The sequence below is a fragment of the Eleutherodactylus coqui genome, chromosome 5, assembly GCF_035609145.1.
Source record: "Eleutherodactylus coqui strain aEleCoq1 chromosome 5, aEleCoq1.hap1, whole genome shotgun sequence".
NCBI classification, from domain to species: domain Eukaryota; kingdom Metazoa; phylum Chordata; class Amphibia; order Anura; family Eleutherodactylidae; genus Eleutherodactylus; species Eleutherodactylus coqui.
In genome coordinates, this window is record NC_089841.1 from 159,670,485 (window position 1) to 159,691,041 (window position 20,557).

At 40.9% G+C, this 20,557-nt stretch overlaps 1 protein-coding gene across 2 annotated transcripts in view; it reads right to left on the minus strand.

Moving 5' to 3' along the window:
* Window positions 1-20,557, minus strand: part of PI4KA (phosphatidylinositol 4-kinase alpha) — a 93,428-nt gene that overhangs the window by 65,970 nt on the left and 6,901 nt on the right. For both annotated transcript variants that reach the window (XM_066603520.1, XM_066603519.1), the window contains exons 2-16: window positions 19,586-19,702; window positions 18,280-18,373; window positions 15,049-15,137; window positions 13,592-13,664; window positions 11,594-11,853; window positions 11,362-11,428; window positions 8,355-8,503; window positions 7,107-7,172; window positions 6,653-6,749; window positions 5,241-5,432; window positions 4,088-4,188; window positions 3,848-3,977; window positions 2,965-3,094; window positions 744-839; window positions 150-333 (exon numbers count right to left, since the gene is read on the minus strand). In XM_066603520.1, the coding sequence (XP_066459617.1) occupies window positions 150-333; window positions 744-839; window positions 2,965-3,094; window positions 3,848-3,977; window positions 4,088-4,188; window positions 5,241-5,432; window positions 6,653-6,749; window positions 7,107-7,172; window positions 8,355-8,503; window positions 11,362-11,428; window positions 11,594-11,853; window positions 13,592-13,664; window positions 15,049-15,137; window positions 18,280-18,373; window positions 19,586-19,702 (1,845 nt within the window). The remainder of the gene's footprint in view (window positions 1-149; window positions 334-743; window positions 840-2,964; window positions 3,095-3,847; window positions 3,978-4,087; window positions 4,189-5,240; window positions 5,433-6,652; window positions 6,750-7,106; window positions 7,173-8,354; window positions 8,504-11,361; window positions 11,429-11,593; window positions 11,854-13,591; window positions 13,665-15,048; window positions 15,138-18,279; window positions 18,374-19,585; window positions 19,703-20,557) is intronic.

The following is a 20,557-nucleotide window of genomic DNA, read 5'->3' on the forward strand; positions in this document are numbered from 1 at the left end:
GTCCGTAGGAGGCAGACTGTCACACCTACAGAGGCCCCTTTTTTATTTTTTTACGCTTATTTTTAGCTTTTTTTCTGAAGACAAGGGAATAACGGGGAACATGGAGAGGTTTTAAACTAACAAGCTTTTTTCTCTATTCATTTACTTACATTGCCGGTTATCACCATACACCCCAGTTGGTCTATGATAAGCACATCTAATTGGGATGGTGGCTGACAAAACTTCTGTTGAAGGATCTGCAGAATTGGCTCCATCACCTTTGGTGTATCCCTCAGGGCAACGGAAATGTGACCCAATGCACGGATTGTATGATCAGGAATCAAATGGGCATCCCTGAAAACAGAAGGAATGGTCACATCATTGTGTATTGTTTTATGTGATTCGAAAGGTCTTCAACATGAGTCTACCAAAAATAAGCTTGTATTTGCTTTTTTTTAGCCTTAGAAACATGCATTTTATTTGTAACATGTCTTGATAAATTTGTAATCTACATACTTCTTTTTTTTCCAGAATATGGATACATGCACTACGACGTGTTTTCCGTTCGGCCCAAAAATCCGACGGAAATAGCACCCATATGTATACATGTTTTTTTGGGTTTTTTTAACCACGAGTTAAAAAAAAAAGTTTGCAGCATTTTCTATTCTTCTCTGATTTACGGACAAGAATAGCACAAGTCAATGTGCAACTTTTTAAATCAGCTGTGTGCATGTACCCTAAAACCAGTAAACAGCACAACATACTTTTCATTCTCCTGTGATATATAAAGACGATTGGATAAACTGGCAAGGAAGGCTTCTACAATAACTGGGTCAATAGTTAATCCAGCCTTTAAACACCTGAAATGAAAGACAAAAAAGAAAATAAAGGTTTACATTTTTCTGTCACAGCTTCATATAGTCACTTTTTGTCTGTATGCCTCTCTACAACGATCACACAATATTGCTAGAAAATGCTATGGCCAGCTAAGCAATTGAACATCAGCAACCTAATATGGGGGAAATGTAGTCTACGGATTGGGAATTGCGCTTAGTGGTGCTCTACTCTAGTTATTACAGAGGGCCTGAAGTCTTGTTTTATCATGCCAATTATGTCTTAACAGGCCATTATGGATAAGGGTTGTATTGTTGCGACAGATCTACCGATTCTCTGTCATATAGCGGAGACAAACCGTAAACCATCAGCTGAGAGGCAGTGGTGAAATATTAAGGGAATCAAAACTCCATTAGAATGCAGTCATAATCCTATCTACATTTATTATGATGCTAGACCAAATGGTTGATGAATGGAGTTAATGGATGGGCCTTCTCAACATCTGTCAAGCAGAAAAGCATATGAGATGCTACAAACTGTACAGTATATAAAGACGGACTTTTTCTACGTGGTTTCAAACCTATATACTTTTATCTATCATGCTTACACCTTCTTGCAGGAGAACAAGCAGAAATATATATGTGCTGCAGTGAAGAACCTCCTGTTAAAAAGCATGTTGTCTGCAGTCTTGTATAGTATATCGAAAGTGTAGTTTTTCTTGCAATCTTATGTGACATTTGGTAAAGAGTTAAAAAATACAACTGATTAACTAAGAATGGCTAACTGAAAGATAGCATAAAAAATGAAATCGAATATGCTAGGACATGTTTAGATGTGTGTTGAGGCTTCACTAAGAACTTCCATCGCAGATCGTCACATACAGATGTATTGTTCTTCAGCATGACTCTAAGGGTAGTTTCACATGGCGATCACGATATCGTGAGAAAAAAGTGGCAAAATGAAGTCCTTTTCTCACGATTTTTGAGCGTTAACGCTGCTTTTTCTCGCAAAAATATCGCTGACTTTTTTAGCGCAACTTTTTTAGCGCAAAAGTCAATAGGACTTTCTAATGTTAAAAAAGCATCACAATGGCATGAAAATCGCAAGTTTGTGCTTTGCAATACAATAAAAAGGAGGTTCCATAAGGAAAATGGGAGATTAAAATAAATAAATATCACACATTGTAGGAAGATAGAGCAGGTCATAATTTTTTTCTCTCGCAACATCACATTAGTGAAAACATTGTAAATGTGAAGAAAACCATTGAAAATCATTGGTTTCATAATTATGCGTTTTACTCACTTAATGCTGTGCTATCAGGGTGGTTTATTTACACTTTGAATTACTTTACAATGGTTATAGTTGGGTTAAGATAAAGAGAACAATAGCTTTTTAACCTGTTCCTGCTATAGGACCTATAGCTACGTCCTGTGGGGTCGGGGTATGCATGAAGAGAGATTGCGGGGCGACCTCACTTCATACAGCGCGTGCGCCACCTGTTTATTGCAGCCGACACCCGGCAGCAATAGATGCAATCTATGTGCAGGTGTCATGGCAGCCGGGGGCCTTCTGAAAGGCCTCAGGGCTGTCATGGCAGAATGCCTATCAAGCCATCCCTGTGGGGTGACTTGATAGAATGCCTGCCCAATCGCAGTATGATGTAATGCTATGGCATTACGTCATACTGAAGGAGCGATCAAAGCATAGCTAGTTGGTGCCCCCTGTGGGGACTGAAAAAAAAAATCAAAAAAAAAAAAAAAAAAAAAAAAAATCAGAACAATGGCACTTAGAATTTTTAAAAAGTTTTTCAGTACATTATATGGTACTTTAAATAGTACCACTGAAAAATACAACTTGTCCTGCAAAAAACAAGCCCTTCTATAGCTACATCGATGGATAAATAAAGGAGTTAAATTTATTTAAAAGGAGGGGGGGAACGAAAATGGAAACAAAAAAAAAAAAAAGGGGAGCTGCGTCATTAAGGGGTTAATGGGTTAAGCTAAGACCATGTTCTATGCCCTGCTATCACAATCAAGGTAAAATTTGCTGAATATGTATGATGGAAAAAACATAGGAGGAGGGTGCACTTTTGGATGAGTGATAAATGTCCTTTGTGGACAACCCCTTTAAGACAATGACACTCAAGGATACCTGCAGATGTTTTCAATGGCAATGTCTCGAAGCTGCTCGTACATGGAGGGCTGGCTCTTCTTACCATGTATAATGTTCATTGTTGATTCAGAGTGTTCATTTGTGATGCTGATCTTTATGTCATTAGCCCCTGTGAATAGAGGTGAAACAGGTATGTGCCAAGGAGAGCATCAGAACACAAGTCTTTTCATAGACAGAAGGAAACACTTCTGCAGGTGGTGCCAATGAGACATCCAGACTAAACTAGATCACTCCTAAACAGAAGTGACACTTGATAATCCGATTTATGATACACATAAAATAAAAGAATATCACCGTCACCTCGGTGATTTAGTAATAATGTAGCACTTCTACCCTGAACAGTCCAAGGCCTCGTGACTGATTGATTTAAGGATACAAATGTATAACTAATGGAAACATATTCTACCACTGAGACAAGGACAGAGGAAGCCATAGGAATTGAATGGAAAAAAAAAAGTCCAACTGACTGAGGTTTTCATCTCCTTTAGATGCAACAGATTAAAGCCCACAAGGATGAACACTTTGTTACACTGACATTGTGTTCTCACTAAAGATGAGCGAGTATACTCGCTAAGGCACATTACTCGAGCGAGTAGTGCCTTAGTCGAGTATCTGCCCGCTCATGTCTAAAGTTTCTAGTGCCGGCGGCGGGCAGGGAGCGGCGGGGAAGAGCGGGGAGGAACAGAGGGGCGATCCCTCTCTCCCTCTCTCTCCCCCCGCTTCCCCTTGCTCACCGCCGCAACTCACCTGTCACCCGCGGCGGCAGCCGAATCTTTAGACACGAGCGGGCAGATACTCGACTAAGGCACTACTCGCTCGAGTAGTTAGCCTTAGCGAGTATCTGCAGATTCCCCAAACCTACCTGATTGATATTGGCTGTGATATTTATAGAGCTTCACCAACACTGGAGATGGTATGACCAGAAAATCACGAAGAGATGGAGTTACGGAGTGAACTACCACAGGAAAGCGCTCACAAAGGCGACCCAGCCCCTTGTAGGAAGGAGAACATTAAGTAAAATGTTAAGTATTTGCATAATTTATGTCACAACTTCTTTTTTTCCTGCATCGGCAGTGGAAGCAATAATTACCAACTGGCTTACCTGTAAGCAGCAGATCAGCAGAGGCATGTGGGCGATGATAATCTTGCTTGAGGTCTTTGACTGGAGCTTTTCTGACAGTTTAATGCATAAATTCTCTGCACCTATAGTGTAGTCAAAAAGGACCCTCTGAATTAGTATGTGATGATCCGGAATGGGAACAGATGTACTCAACTTGAAAAAAGTTTTACAAAAATATGAATATACAAGATATGTATTTAGTGCTGTGAAAAAGTACTCTACCTACTTCTAGATTTTATAGCTTACATAATTTTTTAAAATGTAATCTATAATAATATGTATAGATTACATTAAAAGAATCTGAGCGATACAAGGGAATTATTACGGGATTTATTTGGAGAACAGTTATCCAGCACCAAAATCATCTAAGGAAAAAGGTCACTGCCCTAGGCTCAATGTCCACTTGCACGCACAAATTCCACTGCTGAATCCTGCAGCTGAATCCAGCCATGCCCGCAGATGTGGAGAGGAAAATACATTTTCTTACCTGACCAGATCCAGCGTGGGTCTCCTCTGTGACGGCCGGATCTGCTTTCTTCAGCACGGAGAATGCGTCTGGACGCATGCGCAGTGCAAAGGAAGCCGTCCCCCGGAATCCACAGAAAAATGAAGCATGCTGCAATTTCTTCCCAAGCGCGCAATCCACACACCGGAAGTAAAAAAAAAAAAAAAGCATTCCTATGGACGGTTTGACTTGTGGATCTCCAGCGTGGGTTCCACAAATCAAATCCACCCTTGGACATTGGGCCTTAGGGCTAATGCCCACAGACAGATTTCTGCAGCATGAAATGCGGCGTTATCCTGCAGCTATTAGGTTCTAAACCGCAGCATGCTCTAATTGCCTCTGAAGAACGCGCGGCCAGCTTCCATCGTAGTCAATGGAAGCCAGCCGTCACACGTGGGCACGAGGCCTTAAACCAGTTGCACAATCTTTGTCAAGAGGAATTTGACTCAAATTATTGTTGTAGAATTTTTGTTTACATTCTTTGAAAATGTTGCCACACTGATAAGAGAGACAAATGTATAATAATATTATTATTATTATTATTATTATTAATAATAATACTACATCTGGAGATTCTCTCATAGTACAATATGGTCTTGGCTGTAACATAAACAGTGATATCTTTCTTACCTTGCTCATCTTTAACAGCCCAAACCATGAGGTCCACACAAGCTGCATTAGCCTGAAATCTCAGTTTCAAAGGGCTAAGTTCATTGTGAGGCCTATCCACTTCATGCAATACCTTCTGCAGCTCAGACTGGCTGCTGTTAAACTGTTCAAGTACAAAGTCGTGGATCTCCTTCACGAAGGAGGTCTGGAGGTCTAAAGAAAAAAGTACACTTATATAAATGTTGAATTTGCAGAACACATGTATAAAACATGAAAAGACAGGGATTTGGTTTCAATAACATTTTACGTGAAATGTGCAGTTTAGGTATAGCTTTTTTTTTTTACATCCAAAATTCTATGTTACACAATTTCAGAAAAGTAGTTTTCCTCATATAGATATCCAAAATCGGTTTTCCTTTCCACAGTGCATGATAAAACCTTGGCTGTTTGCAGATGACACTAGAGGGAGCTTCCTGCACACAGATTAAAAGGGGCATCCCATAAAAAAACAGAAAAAATTTTTCTACACATATCACTAAATAGGTGACAAAATGTTTTTGATGGGATAACTCCTTTAACACAGCTCATTAAGGAAGCCGCATAAATCCATACACAGCAATCTGCTCCTACTGGTGGTTGCAGAACATTATTATTTAACACTAGTTAAAAAGCAGGGAATTGGAAGTTTTTAATTGTCGAAAAAATGGAGGTCCTATAAATATAAACAGAATTATAAACTTCTTTAAATTTGTAGAAAAAAAACCCTTTCAAATTGGCATTAAAAAGGTCGACTTTCACTTTATGTAACAGAGTAGATTTGTATTCCAAGCTTTTGAAACTACTACAGCCTTTATACAAAATTAAAAGAAAATCTAATAGGCGATTTATATGTCCCATCTGAAAACAACAAAGTAATAGAGATGGAGAAAAGCAGAGCTCTGTGATATATTGGTTTACATCATTTAAAAAAGGATTTATGAGGAAAAACAGCATAAATCCTGACAGGACTCTTAGGCCAGTTTCCCACGGGCAATCGTGAAAATGGTGGCGAATTTTGATGGTTTTTCTTGTGGGAAAAAAAAAAAGAAAAAAAAATCGCCAGTTCGTGCGCTGCAATACAAAGGAGGCTCCATAGGGAAACATGGGATAGAAAAGAAAAAAAAAACACAGAAAGATAGGACATGCTGCGATTTTTAAATATCGTTACATCGCATGAATGAAAACCTTGCAACTGGGAATAAAGCTATTGAAAAGCATGGGTTTCATAATTCTGCGTTTTCACTTACAACACACAATGTTATTGCCTGAGTGAAAATGGCCTCTGGAGAAACAATAAGGATACCTTTACATGTGGCAAAAATTGCTGCAGCATTCTGCAGAGGAATGCCCACAGCAATCCCACTGGAAATTCCCTGTGGCACACTGATGCTTACCTTTCATATTATACAGTGTATCTCTGAGCATCTTAAACATTGTTACGTAGAGAGGATCGCTGAATGTTTTATAAAAAAGATCAGAGTTGGGATTAGCCTAAAACCAATAAATAAAAATCTGAAATTAGTTTGTATTATGCAAGAGCAAGAAAAGTAACTGAAATACGATTCTGAGATCTAAGAAATAACTAGAGACAGCAAACCTAACTTTATAAACATTTCCTAACTTTTCCACAATCCAGGATGATATCAGGAAAGTTTCACAATGGGTAATGAAGTATGAAAATGAGTAATTCCTAGAGGCTTTACAAAAGTTGCTTATTTACCTGTTCCCTTATTAGCCAGCTACCTATACGTCTAATAGGATTTTGAGTATTTTACGCTCAGAGCTGTTCAGGATGTAAATGGAGGATTTGTTTCAATATACAGTAATCCACATATTTAGTAATATTACCTCTGTAACTTCAGTGATGAGACAATCTAATGAGCTCAAAACTGGATCTGCAACAATCTGCTTCACCTGCAAGGTTTAAAAAAGTAAAAAAGAAAAATAGTTAAAAAGATAGTTCAAGCTGTAATTCCACATCCAGCACTAATAAAATGACTAAAGCACCAGCCAACTGTGCCGATACCCCTTGGATAAAACACATGCATTGTAATAAAATTAATATCGAACGGTCTGTGCAGACTCCCATGTAACCTACTAACATAGGAAGAAATAACTACGAACACTGCAGTAATAACTGAATCATAAACTTTACAAAATGTGCTGAAAACAAATGCAAATCTTGATACTTTTTTGAACAGAAGTATAACTTTGTTACGTAGCTGCAACTTCAGCACCCACTATACAAGACACCAGTATTATAAATGGCACATAGTAATTTGGAACCCCACAAGCTTCAAGATACGTCTCTGTGTTCAGTTAATGGTGTTTTCTGGGTTGCAAAATGACTAACTCTATAATTCTGCAAGTTCATACTAAAATTATGATATATTCCTATTAAATCTAGAATAAATGATTGATAGGAAGGGCAGTAGAGTAACTTTTAGTTCATGTGGAATGGCACGATTGCTTTAGGCCGCCTGTCCATGGGCGGGACGGACTCCGCATGCAGAATCACGCAGCAGAGTTCGACCCGATGCCTGGCTGGTGACCCCAGCATACCTGTCCAGCGTCTCTTCTCTGTACTGTGGATGTGCCAGCCTGTGCTCTGGCACGCATGCGCAGTACAGAGGACACACCGCGCCGTCGCTATGGCGGTGATCCGACTCCCACGGTGATTCTGTAATGATGATTGCAGAATGGTCGCTGGGCGGACAGCTTCCATTGAATTCAATGGAAGCCGGCTGTGCGTAGCCCGCAATTGATTTCCGCTCGTGGGCAGGCGGAATCCCGCTCCGGACTCCGCAATGCAAATCGGTTTGTAGACAGGAGCCCTAAGACTGAAAATGTAGTATTGCCAAATGAATTGGCTAAGGTGCTGCATTCCTAAATCCGCTGTCTAAGTAATGGAGGAACACACAAAGACCAGGATTAGGCACAACCTTCTAGCTGTGAGAAACAAACTAAAAACAAATAAACGGACGAAAAGAAAACCTTATATAAATAGCCCAAAGCAATTCTTTTACACCCGGTTGGAAGGAAGGGCACTTAATCACTGTTTACTATTCTCGTCATACTTCTATTACGATACTATACCATGCACAGTAGTTGACGCAGGGTTTCTTGGGGAATATCAAACTCTTTACTGTTGACACCAGTGAACAGAGGGGAGACAGAGAAGCTGGAGCTGATGGTGGTGAGGTAATAATCTGGATCTACTGCGCTGCCATCTGGCAAATAGGATCCTGTGATGAGAGTTGAGAGGAATAAAAGTACAATGAAAAAGTAGTCAGATCTGTTTTTTTTCAATAGACAAATAAGACTTTCCAATAAGAAATCATATGATAAAGTCTAAAGACAAAAACACGGACATGTCTGTAAAAAAAATAGGGGATATGTTTGCTCCATTTAAATAACACTTGTGTTTTCCAGATCCTCTAACAATGAGCCATTTGTACTGTGTTTGAACATGGCCTTAAATTCTTTAACCCCTTGAGTGGCACGCCCGGAAAAGTTCCGTGTCGAGCTCCACTGCTCATAGTGACATAGCCCGGAAGATTTCCGGGCTATGTATCACTATGGGAGCTGCAGAGCACAATGCCACAAGCTGTGACAGTGTGCTCTGCCTGCACAGACCCACAGAGAACACAGCAAGGGCTTTGAAAAACCAGCAGAAGATATTGCCGACATGTCGGCAATGTCCTGCTTTGTTTACAGGTTGCCATAGAGACCATCGGCTTGTCAGAAGCAAGCGGATGGTCTCTGTGGCAGGGAGAGCTGGTTTTTAGCTGTCAGAGGACAGCTAGGTTCTAGCTCTTACAGCAGAGATCAGAGAAAACCTCCGATCTCTGCTGTGTTAACCCTTTACATGCTGCAGTCTATGTGACTGCAGCATGTAAAGGGCTGTCACTGCAGCATGTAAAGGGCTGTCACCATCGGACCCCTGGAATGTGATCAGGGGTCCTGATGGGTCCCTGTGGAAGTCCCCTAAAGAGACAAAAAAAAATAAAAAATTTTTAAAAAATTAAAAAAAAAAAGTAAAAAAATTATTAAAAAAATAAAAAAAACACTTGTCTCCCTTTACTTTGTAAAAAATCAAAAATACAATCACACATGTGGTATCCGTGTGCGTCGTAATGACCCAGAGAAGGAAGTTAATACATTATTTAACCCCTTAATGACATGGCCCCTTTTTTCTTTTTTCCCCATTTCTTTTTTTCCTCCCCCCTGTTTAAAAAATCACAACTTGCCCCGCAAAAAACAAGCCCTTATATGGCCATGTCAATGGAAAAATGAAAAAGTTATGGCTCTTGAGACGCAACTGCAAAACTAGTTGAAATTCAATGATTAGACCATTTTAAAAAACCTGCCCTGGTGGGCATGACAGGGTGGTAGGAAACCTGCCACTCAAGGGGTTAAAACAACATTTCACAGTTTGTATCTAAAGTTTAGTAAACTGATAAAGATATTGGTTCACGTATTATCAACTGATTAGGAGTTTTATAATATCTTTTTATCCACTCATATATAGAGCTGCTTCCAATATTCTGCTACATGCCCTTGGAAAGAGACAGCAATTTATCTTCACTCTGCTATCAGGTGTTTTTCAAGTGATAATATATTTTTGATTCAGGGAAATTAGGAAAAAATGGATAATAAAGAGTTATCTATGCACAAAGCACACTTTTTAATGTTGGGGAAAAAAGGGATCATACTGGAAAAGTCACCAATGTCTTCACCACTTTGGAATAATATGCACTTAAAGAAATTTGCATTAATACAAGATAAATATTCTAGGACTGAACAAAATGTCACAATTGGTGGAAGTCATGTAAATGATTTAAAGGTGGAATGTAATACACTCACTTATGACCTATTCCGTCATTTATAATTTAGAAATGCATATTTTGGAAGTAGAGAGAATAATAAAGTTGAAGATGTACACGTTTACATTCTTCTGTGCAGGCACTAAATGTGCACCAGCGTAGAAGTAGTCGGAGGACAGTTGGGGGAAGTGATCCTGTCAGTAAATCAAGGGACAGCCACCATCTGTCACTTGATTGACTGACAGCATCACTGTCCATTGTTTACATAGCCAATCGAACAGCAGAGTGCCTTGAATGCGGAATAAGTTGGCTCTATACAAATAAATATTATTATCATTATTAAGACCTCTCTAAAGGAATAGGCCGATTTGGAGTTGCCTGTGACAGAACACAAAAGTTGAAAACATTTTAAAAACGGAACAAGAAAATGGCCAACCCCTTAAAATAATTTTGTCAGGTGGTGTGAAATTCATGGATAAGTTGTCAGATTTTAACAAGATAATTTCAGACTATAAGGCTACATTCATACGGATGAGCGAGATATCGCGCTTGCCAACATGCTTTTTTCATGCCGATGCGGGGGTGTTTTTCATTCACAAATGCTCGCTTCTCTTCTGTGAAATTGCAATCCACAGGCGCACGTTTCACGAGCATCAGAGAATAGCAAGGGTTTTCCATGTATCTGAACGGGAAACATTACATCACACGGCACGCAAGAGTCCTACGATGTCTTTTGAGGTCCCATTAAAAACAAGATGCAGGTCCCCCTAGTCTGTATGCAGTGCCCATATGCACAGATTCCACGGCAAAATAGAGCATGCTGTGATATTTCCTCTGCTCGCGGAATGCGCAAGCAGTTCATGGCTCTCAATGCCTGCATTTAACCGCGGATTGTCCGTGCAGACAGCGATTGCAAATCCCGCAATACAAATCCGGACGTGTGAGACCAGCTTAACAGTTTAGTTTCCTTTCTTTCATCTCTGTCACCCATTAGGATGGGATGAGGGGGGAGGTAAATAACATGTAAAGTTTAGCAAGATATTTATGTACATGCCTTTTTCTAAAAGATTTTAGATACTGATATAAAAGAAGAATAAAATTCTAAAAATGTGACATCACAGCTCAGACATAATGCAATATACTCATCTCTGACAGCAAGAAACAAGCAGAATCATGCTACTAACTATCAGTACAAGAGGTAAAGCAAAGCGAGTCATTATTCATCTCCAAAAATTAATGAACACTGGAAATTAATGAACACAATCCTGTTCCATTACCTTCAAAATATTGGATGGTGGATCCTGCAGGAGATCCAGGAAGGGGAACGACACGATCTGGGCTAACCTATGAGGAGGCAGCAAGGGAACACTTTAACATCCTGGCTTAATAACAAATTTTTTGCATCTGTATCACTAACCACATAAAGGGGATTGCCAGTTTGACATAACTAAACTCTAATTTATATTATATATACAGATAACACAGACATTAAAATAATTGCACATTGACCTGTGAACCACTAGATACACTGCTGGTCTTCCTCTTTAGCGAGTCCCCTTGACATACATTGAGGAGTGAATTTGGAAGAATAGACCGAAAATCATTGAAAGAGCGTCTACGGATCCCTTCCAGTTCTCCTGTAGTCTTCAGGGATTGAGGGGAGATCTTAGGAAACAACTTGGACAGTAGAGATTCTTCAGTATTACTATATCTTCCAAATGCCCGAGATATACCAATCAAACACGGCACAGCATACTTGCACAGGTATTCTGCAAGCAAAAAGGAGAGATTCATTTTTAAAAAGTACACGCGCTTTCACTTCTGGACAGTCCTGCTCCATCAGGCGTTTTATATAAGGCTATATGGGGTTGTCTTCAGCTGCCGTAAGGAGCCGAAAACTGCCAATGGAGCAGGGGTGCTTCGAAGTGAACGTACATGTACTCTTTAACGTATATCATGAAAGAGGAAAAGTCACAGAAAAGTTTTCCAAAAAACACACACTTTGTGGTGCCTACATATCTCTTTCAATAACTTAGTATGATCTACCATAGAATAAAACCCCAGTAGTCTGAACAGAAAACTACAGACTGCTATTTATCGGAGACTGTTGCAAGTGAACAGGATTGTCAGGATAGAGTTCCATTCTATTATTTCTGAGGTGTCATGGCACTGGCACTCTTGTGTGGATGTCCCAGTAATTGCCGAAGAGGGGATGTGGTGCTGTAGTGCGAGTTGCTGTCAGATCTGGACTGGATCACCAAAGCAGTGTCAGCCTTAGGCTTAATGGCTACCTGGGCAGAATATACCCCCCCCCCCCTTCCCCAAATAGGGAATAATACATTTTATATTGCACTGATAGGCAGTCTACTTGTATTCTGCTTGTGCCGAAAGCAGCAAGACAGCAGCATACCCACACCAGAAAAATCAGTAAGTAAATACATCACAAGAACCAAACTCATAAATTAAAGGGCCATTCCGGCAAAGAAAAAAAACATACAAATACATTTTTCTATCCCTGCCCCCTTCACTTGATTGCCTGTCACACTCTGAAGGGCTCCTCTGTTTATTGCAGTCACTTCCCTGCAGTGCAGCCCCCTCTAATGCTTATCAGGCACCGTCTTGAAAGTGAGCATTTTACTTTCAATCAATCCCACAGCATTAGATAGGGGGCTACACTATTCTGCCTACTAAGGGGAACTTTAATTAGCATTACCTTCTATAATCACCTAAATAAGCTATAGACCATAAATATACAGTCAGGAGGATGAGCTGTGATCTCCTCTATTAAAACTATATGACAGGAGTTGTGTGATCATCAGTAACTGTGTCCCCCTCTAGGCAGTTTCTGTAGTAGAATTTATGCAATAGAATAACACAGATTGAGACAGACTAGAAACTTCACACAAACTGTAGTAGATCTGAAATCGTCAGAATTGAGACCACAAGACGATCATAGAATTAAGTTTAAGATAGAAAGAAACAATTAACCAAGGTAATACTAGGTCACATATATACTGGGCTACATAATGAATGGAAAAGAAAATTCCTGGAGTGGCCCTTTAAATACAGCATGAACCAACCTCAATACATAGATACAATACCAGAACCAGGCTCATGACATAAATACAGTAGTAAAATTAAGCAACTGTGTTGCGGGGGTTGCCAATGCGCCGTCAGCGTCGCCTTAGAACATCAGAGGGAAGAGACAGATTCAAAGGCATCACATGCACTTGCGCTTCTGTCTACCAACGCAAAGGCATCACATTGGATCATGTATTTTCTGGTTAGAATTTCCTTTTTTTAAAGCATAAATACAGAAACTACCGGCTTTGGGTAATTCTTAGATAACATAAAAATTGTCTTCTCTCATTTTTCTCTTTCTTACATGCAGTGGTAAAGAAATGTATTACAGAAGAACCAAATTAGTAGAGTTACATTAAAATCTAATAGTGCTCATCTGCCAAGGAACACATTTCATTTCTAAACCTCTTTCTACAAAGCGCTTACCTTTGTCCTGGATCTGTGGGGACTGGCACATTCCAAGTAGACATTGCATCACTTCTAGGATGGTCTCCAATATCTGAGGACACATGGCACAAGCACTTACATCAACTACTGCCAGATAGGGAACGGATAGGAAAATTCATTCAAATATCTTTCAATCGTTCTAAATGATATCAGACTTATTTTGATACATAATATTGTTTCCCCTTTTTAGGACAATGATATATTGATTTAATAAAATGATGGATGGATACTTTTAACCCTTTCCAATCCAATGTCGGGCCTGCCCCGACATCATCATTTCCCTCCACAGCTCCGATGTCGGGGCAGGCCCAACACTGCAGAGCAGGAGTGCATCTGCACCCGATCATCAGACACATCGGGTGCAGATACACTCCTGCACTGGTCCTCATCAAGCACCCCCGAGGAGAAGGCAGAAAGGGTTTTTAACCCTTTCTGCCTTCTCCTTTACACATTACATAGCGCTCAATTAGCGCTATATAATGCACAGAGATTCCGGCTGGCGATCATGTGACCGCCGGTGTTACCGGACCCCCAGCGGTCACATGAACGCCAAGCCAGGAGCCTGCACCGTGGGGGGACCTGCTTACCTGTCCGGCGTCTTCCGCATTCTCCATTCTGCCTCCCGGCCCGGCGATCATGTGACCGCTGGGTGCCACCTGACCCCAGCGGTCACATGATCGCCGAGCCAGGAGGCAGAAGAGACAATGCGGAAGACGCCGGACAGGTAAGCAGGTCCCTCCCATGGTGCAGTGAGCACCTGCACCCTCCTGAACCCTGTCAGTTCAGGAGGGTGCAGGGAAAATTTATTTTTTCTCATCCATTCTCCCCAGCTCCAATTTATTTGGAGCTGGGGAGAATGGATGAGAAAAAAATAAATGGATTGGAAAGGGTTAAAGTGCTTTTTTTCTGCACAAAGTTTTAATACAGTAAGCACAACATGCACGCATCACTCTAATGACCGCGACAATCTTCAGCCAGGTTTAGACCACCAAATTACCCTCTATGTCTAGTGATTTTTATGGCATATTTCAATCATTGAATTGAAACTGATGTTATCTGTGAAAGTATTAAAATATCAAACAATTGATGCCTGAATTATCTGGTGGGGAAATTATGCACCAGTTTTGCTAATTAATCAACAGCTGCTCTTAGTACATAAGGATTATGAATTTTGGCCTCCTCCGCTCCAGAGTAACTGACGGGATTCTTTGTACAAATACTGACACAAAATCTTGTGATCAAGTGCAAGCTTATGATCATTACAATATAGCGCTAGGTGTTTGCACATTGGCATCCGATTTGATCTTATCTCATTTGCCAAGAATTTGAATCTTATACTGAATATTCTGGATGTCTTGGAATAGTGCAGCATGTCTTAGCACAGTATACTAAATCTTCTATTAATTGTAGGACTCCAACCGAAACAAAACTTTTACCTGTCCTCTGAAAGCCACATCTCGGTGAGCAACATCTGAGAGCAAAGTAACAAGGCAGAAGCTGAAAGTCTCTGCCACTGGAAGCATGCCTGTAACGGGGGGAATAGAACAACATAAAGAACCAAATTCAATAATGAAATTACAACATAATTTGTATCCATTAAAAGGCTTTGACATTGAAAAGATAAATTTTGTGCTAGTGGTTACCTTGATATGAAAACATTGCACTTAAATTCAGGTTGCAATCTTAATTCATTTTCAGACTCCCTGATATGCAGTTTACAAACTGCTCTTAGTTTCAGACTTTTCTCAGGTGGACGAGACCCTCCTAGTAATACAGTGCTGCCTGCACTAGTTCACACATATTACAACAGCTTAATTCCTTGAGCGGGCCACTTTTTAACCCTTTCCGATCCAAATTTCCCTGCCACCCACATACTCCCAAGCTCTTATTTATTTTTGGCGGGACAACGCTTTGTGGATCCCTTAGAATTACTCAAACAGAAACACATAAAAATGAACGATCATGATGATTTTATTAGCAATTCTTTGAAAATTAAATAGGAGTTAATATATATTGTAGAGATGCAGTACATGGAATGGTCTGTAGAGGCCTATAGACAAGCATTCTGGTGCCTGAGATGGGGGAAAACACCTACAGGTGTGGCAGGAAGTAAAATAAAGGGTTCAGTTCCTGTTACATTGAGAGAAGAAGTAGGCTGGGAGCCAGACGAGAGGTCCAGAGAGAGGGCCCTGGGCTGGGAGCCAGAGCGAGAGGTCCAGAGAGAGGGCCCTGGGCTGGGAGCCAGACGAGAGGTCCAGAGAGAGGGCCCTGGGCTGGGAGCCAGAGCGAGAGGTCCAGAGAGAGGGCCCTGGGCTGGGAGCCAGAGCGAGAGGTCCAGAGAGAGGGCCCTGGGCTGGGAGCCAGAGCGAGAGGTCCAGAGAGAGGGCCCTGGGCTGGGAGCCAGAGCTCCAGGAAAGTTGGGTGAAACGTTTCTGAGGAAAGCTGCATGAAGTTGCCCTGAAAAGTGGGTGAGAACCACAATTGGACTGTTATTTTTAAGCCCTGAAGTAAAGGATGTTTAAGTTAGTTGTTCAGAGCTGTGCTGAAGTAAGTGGATGTTGCTTTGAACGTATAAATAAATGAGAAATTGGATTTTAAGCTGCTGGTGTTTACTGTGATGTGAATGATCCCAAGTTGTCACAAGTGGTGGAGGATTGCGCTGGCAGTAAAAGACCCACTGATAAATGTCCTGGGTGAAGACTGCAGTAGGAGGAATGCAAGCTGCCTCTACAAATATGGAGGAGGTGGTAAAACAGCCGGTACAAATGTCTGTACAATAAGAGACCAAACAACCAGCTAATGAAGCAAATGGCTACACTGGCCGAATCAGTCAGGGCTAAAGAAAATATAGCACCTCCAAGCCAAAATGTCAGTGTAATGCCCTGTGAAACTGAAATAATTGCTAGTGGTGACCAAACGTCTGCTGATAGTCAAAGTGCCAAGAAGAAAAAGAGAAAGAAGAATGCTTCTAGTGAAACAGAAGGTGTCAGTGCAGACCCTGGAGGTACAAAGTGAGACAGACAGCGAACACTTGTTCAGACTTCAGGTGAAAGCAGAAAGTACAGCTGCCTTTAAGAAGAATGAGCGACTCAGAAGCTGAACACATGGTGTTGCTGGAGGAGAAAACCATACAGTGTGAACAGGACTGGAGGGAACTGCATATGAAAACCCAAGAGTTAGAGATGACGTGCTGCAAGTTAGAAACAGATTCTACGGATGCAAGTAATCAAACTACAGAGTTGGAAAGGCAGCTAGCAAAGAGAAATGGTGAATGGGAGTCTCAGATAACGGAGCTCAAAGAAAAGCTGGAAATGGAGAAAGCTGCTTGCAGCCAGGCAGAGAAGCAAACAACGCTTTTGAAAGACCTATTAGACTTCTATGAAAACCAGGAAGAACTCCGTGAGCGGCTGCTGTCCCAGCTACAGATGAGGAAGAGGAAGAACATGAAGCTCAAATCCAGGAGCTTAAACAGGATCATGCTCTAGTTATGGGGGAACTGTTCAAACAGTTAAAGCAAATCGAAAAGGAGAAAGAAACCTTGGAAAAGACCAAGCAGGCTTTGGAAAGGGAGTGTATTGAGCTGACCCCATGAGATGAAAGGGTTATAGGAAGACAAGTGTGAGACTGAATGCAAGAGAAATACACACACACACACACACACACACACACTTTTGTGGACCAACAGTCCCTTTAGAAGCAGATTTAAAAAAAAAGGTGCACACCGCCTTTACACTTGCTGCAGTCAAATTTTTAATAACATAAATATTAGCTAAACCATAGAAAAGAAGGAATTTATTTACAACTTGTCCTTTCTACTGATTATCAGCAGTGATAAGTTAGAGGAGAAAAGGCCCATTTACACACAAAGACAATCTTTCAAATGATTGAAAGATTGACAGTTTTAGAGATCGTTTTGCATAAAGTGTTAATGGACACAAATGTCCATTAACACTTTATTAGCTTAATTTGTGTGTAAACGAGCCTCCCGAAGCTGTTGGCAGTGCTCAGCAGGTGGTCTGAGCTCTGCAATCAGCTCCATTGTTTTTGCATGGGCTGCTGAAAGAACACAGTGTAATCTCCATCTCCTGTGGAGATAACAGCGTGTGGTCTGTTTTCTTGCAGAGGCTGCTGGAAGAATACATGTAATCTTCAGCTCCCGTGGAGAACACAGTCTGCCGCCTGAACTATGGTTTTTAAACTCACCTAAAAATCATCATTCAGACGAAAAGTGCACGATGGTAGTGTTTACACGTAACGATTATTGCTCATTTGTGGTCGTTTGAACTAATTGTGAGCAATAATCATTGCGTGTAAATGGGCCTAAAGACACGAGGAAGAAAATAAGTTTATGTATAGAAACATTAGCACTTAAAAATAAGGGAAACTAGTGTATGAATGTGCTCGCAGATGAGCAGACTTGTCATTAATGCCTACTACATGCACAGACTCTCTAAAGATTCTTCACCTATGAATAGGGATAAATATTAATTGCTGTCATTTTCTTCTACAATACAAGAACAAAAAGTTATTCTTTATTGATAAAAGTTTTACCACTGATTTTTTTTAAATAACAGATATAGGAGGCCCCAAAAATCTATTTGACGGGCCGCTGCTGGTGAATATAAAGATACCTCTGACAGGGTGAGATTTTGGGAAAATAAACATACCTTTGTTTTTTCGAGGTGTGCTCTCTTCTATCCATAGTACCTTTGGAAGGCCCCTCAGCAGCCTCAGAAGGTATGGTACAATATTCTCTTTGTGCTGAAAATGGAAATAAATAATAGTAATATGTATCTGATCAGAAACCATTAGATAATTCCATCTGATGGAATAAAACACCTTCTTTATTCCCATATTATTATTTGAGTTTCATCCAGCAGTTGATAGTAGCCTTAGTTTTACTTAAACTGGGTTTACCAAATAAGACTATATCTTTCCATAGAAAGTGTTCTATTCACAGAGGCAAGAAGTTATTCTGCACATGTATCTCTCTAGGGAGACCACAATGTGGCTGAAGATTCATATGTGACTCCTGACTGCCCTACACCATTGCCACGCAAATCTTCATATTTCACCAACAGTCCAGTATTACTGCCAGGGCCCAAGAATGCAACACATTTGTGAGCCTTTCTGACCCAATTGTCTTCTCCAGTGTTGATCCTTGACTGCAGACTCTACAGCAGGAGCAAAAGCTATACAGGGTTACTATAAAAGATATAGACACTTTCAATGCTTTATAGAAACCAAAGTATTATTGATGCAGCCAAACTACTTACATGGTTTTTCACTATATGTCTACGTATATATATGGCCAAGTTACAAACGTCTGTTTTTGACCCCGTATTCAATATGATCCACTTGTTCTTCTGCTACCGGGGTCTCCCAAAACTTTTCCCATAAACAACCAGTGCTCTGATTTTTTTTTTCTACAGACACGCACGTGATGCAGACGTCAGGAAAAGCTAAAGTTGCGAAAACTTTCATCACAACTTTATGCCACTACACATATTGCGTACCAATGTTCAAAGTATCCACTTCTTTTATATTACACTATATTTAAATGACTATTGTTTGGATGATCACTGGCATGCTCCTATTAGGGCTCATGCACAGGCTGTTGTACGAATCTGCAAGAGACAATACTATACCTGGAGCATTGCTTCTGGAAGAGAATCGTGTGCCGCACAGAAGCACCATATGATAAAACATAGCAAGTACCTACGGTTCCATATTAGAGCCTTGCCATGTACACAGACCCTTAGTGGAATAGACCGCAAGATACAGGTTCATAGAGGAGACGAGAATTTGATATTATAAACGGCACTGTGACAAGTACATTTCATTATGCAGGCAGGCCATTTGTATGAGCAGTAACATGGCCTTTTAAAGGAGTGGTGGTACTGTCCCTTTAAATGGATTTATAACATAATGGCCATCAAAATAACAATGTAATATGTGCAGTTAGCAGAATACCTGAAGGTCAGATTCAACCAGGAAAATTCCCACAGCAATAAGTGCATCTCTGCGCCTCTCGTCCAGTTGAAACACTCCATGAAAATCAACGGGGCACATACATAGCAACTTCTGCACCTGTTAGGGAACACAGCAGAATTTAAGGTTTTCTGAAAATGTTCAAGCAGCGCTTTGTATTCTGGTATTTTATGTCGGATCTGCGACAGAACCTCCGACCAGAGGTTCCAATCCAGATGTGAAACCGCCCTAAGACCGGTTTCACGCGACCGGATTCCCATTGCAGAATCTGCAGTCCGCGAGGAGGATCCGCAGTAAATCGCAGGCATTGAAAAGGTATGGACTTTGGCTTTTTCCTTTACACATGCGGAAACGAATTGCGTATTTCGCAAGCGGAGGAAAAGGGGAAAAAAAAAAACGCAGCAAGCTCTATTTTGCTTCGGACTCCCTCTATTATAGTTAATGGAAGCCGCTCAACCCGCAGGCCATGGCAATTAACATTGCGCATGGGTTACGGATACTCGTGTCATCGCCTACTGCCGGCATGGGAAATACAAGTCTTAGAAGAAAAAAATAAATCTGTACTGTGCATGCCTAACGGAGAGCATCCACGGTCATCTGCAGTACAGAAATAGCAGGTACGTGGGGTCGTTGGCTGGGGTCACAGCCGGATTCTGCTGGGGGATCCCGCATGCAGAATCCAGCTCGGCCATGTGCAGCCGGCCTAACTTTACCTGTAGTGAAAAGGACACAGTTGTCAGAGGTCATTGTTACCATGTGGGCCAGGCTTGGCGATTTTTCAAGTGGCGGACAAAGATGATAAGGCTACAGAAACAGTACGGAAAAGGAGATAGGAAGGAGAAAAGGGGTAAGAGGGAGGAGGGGGGAAAGGGAAAAATGGGAGAGGAAGGGAAGTATCCTGGGCAGGCTACCCAGACCAAGAGAGTCAATTTATACAGTAGCCGATATGTTAGA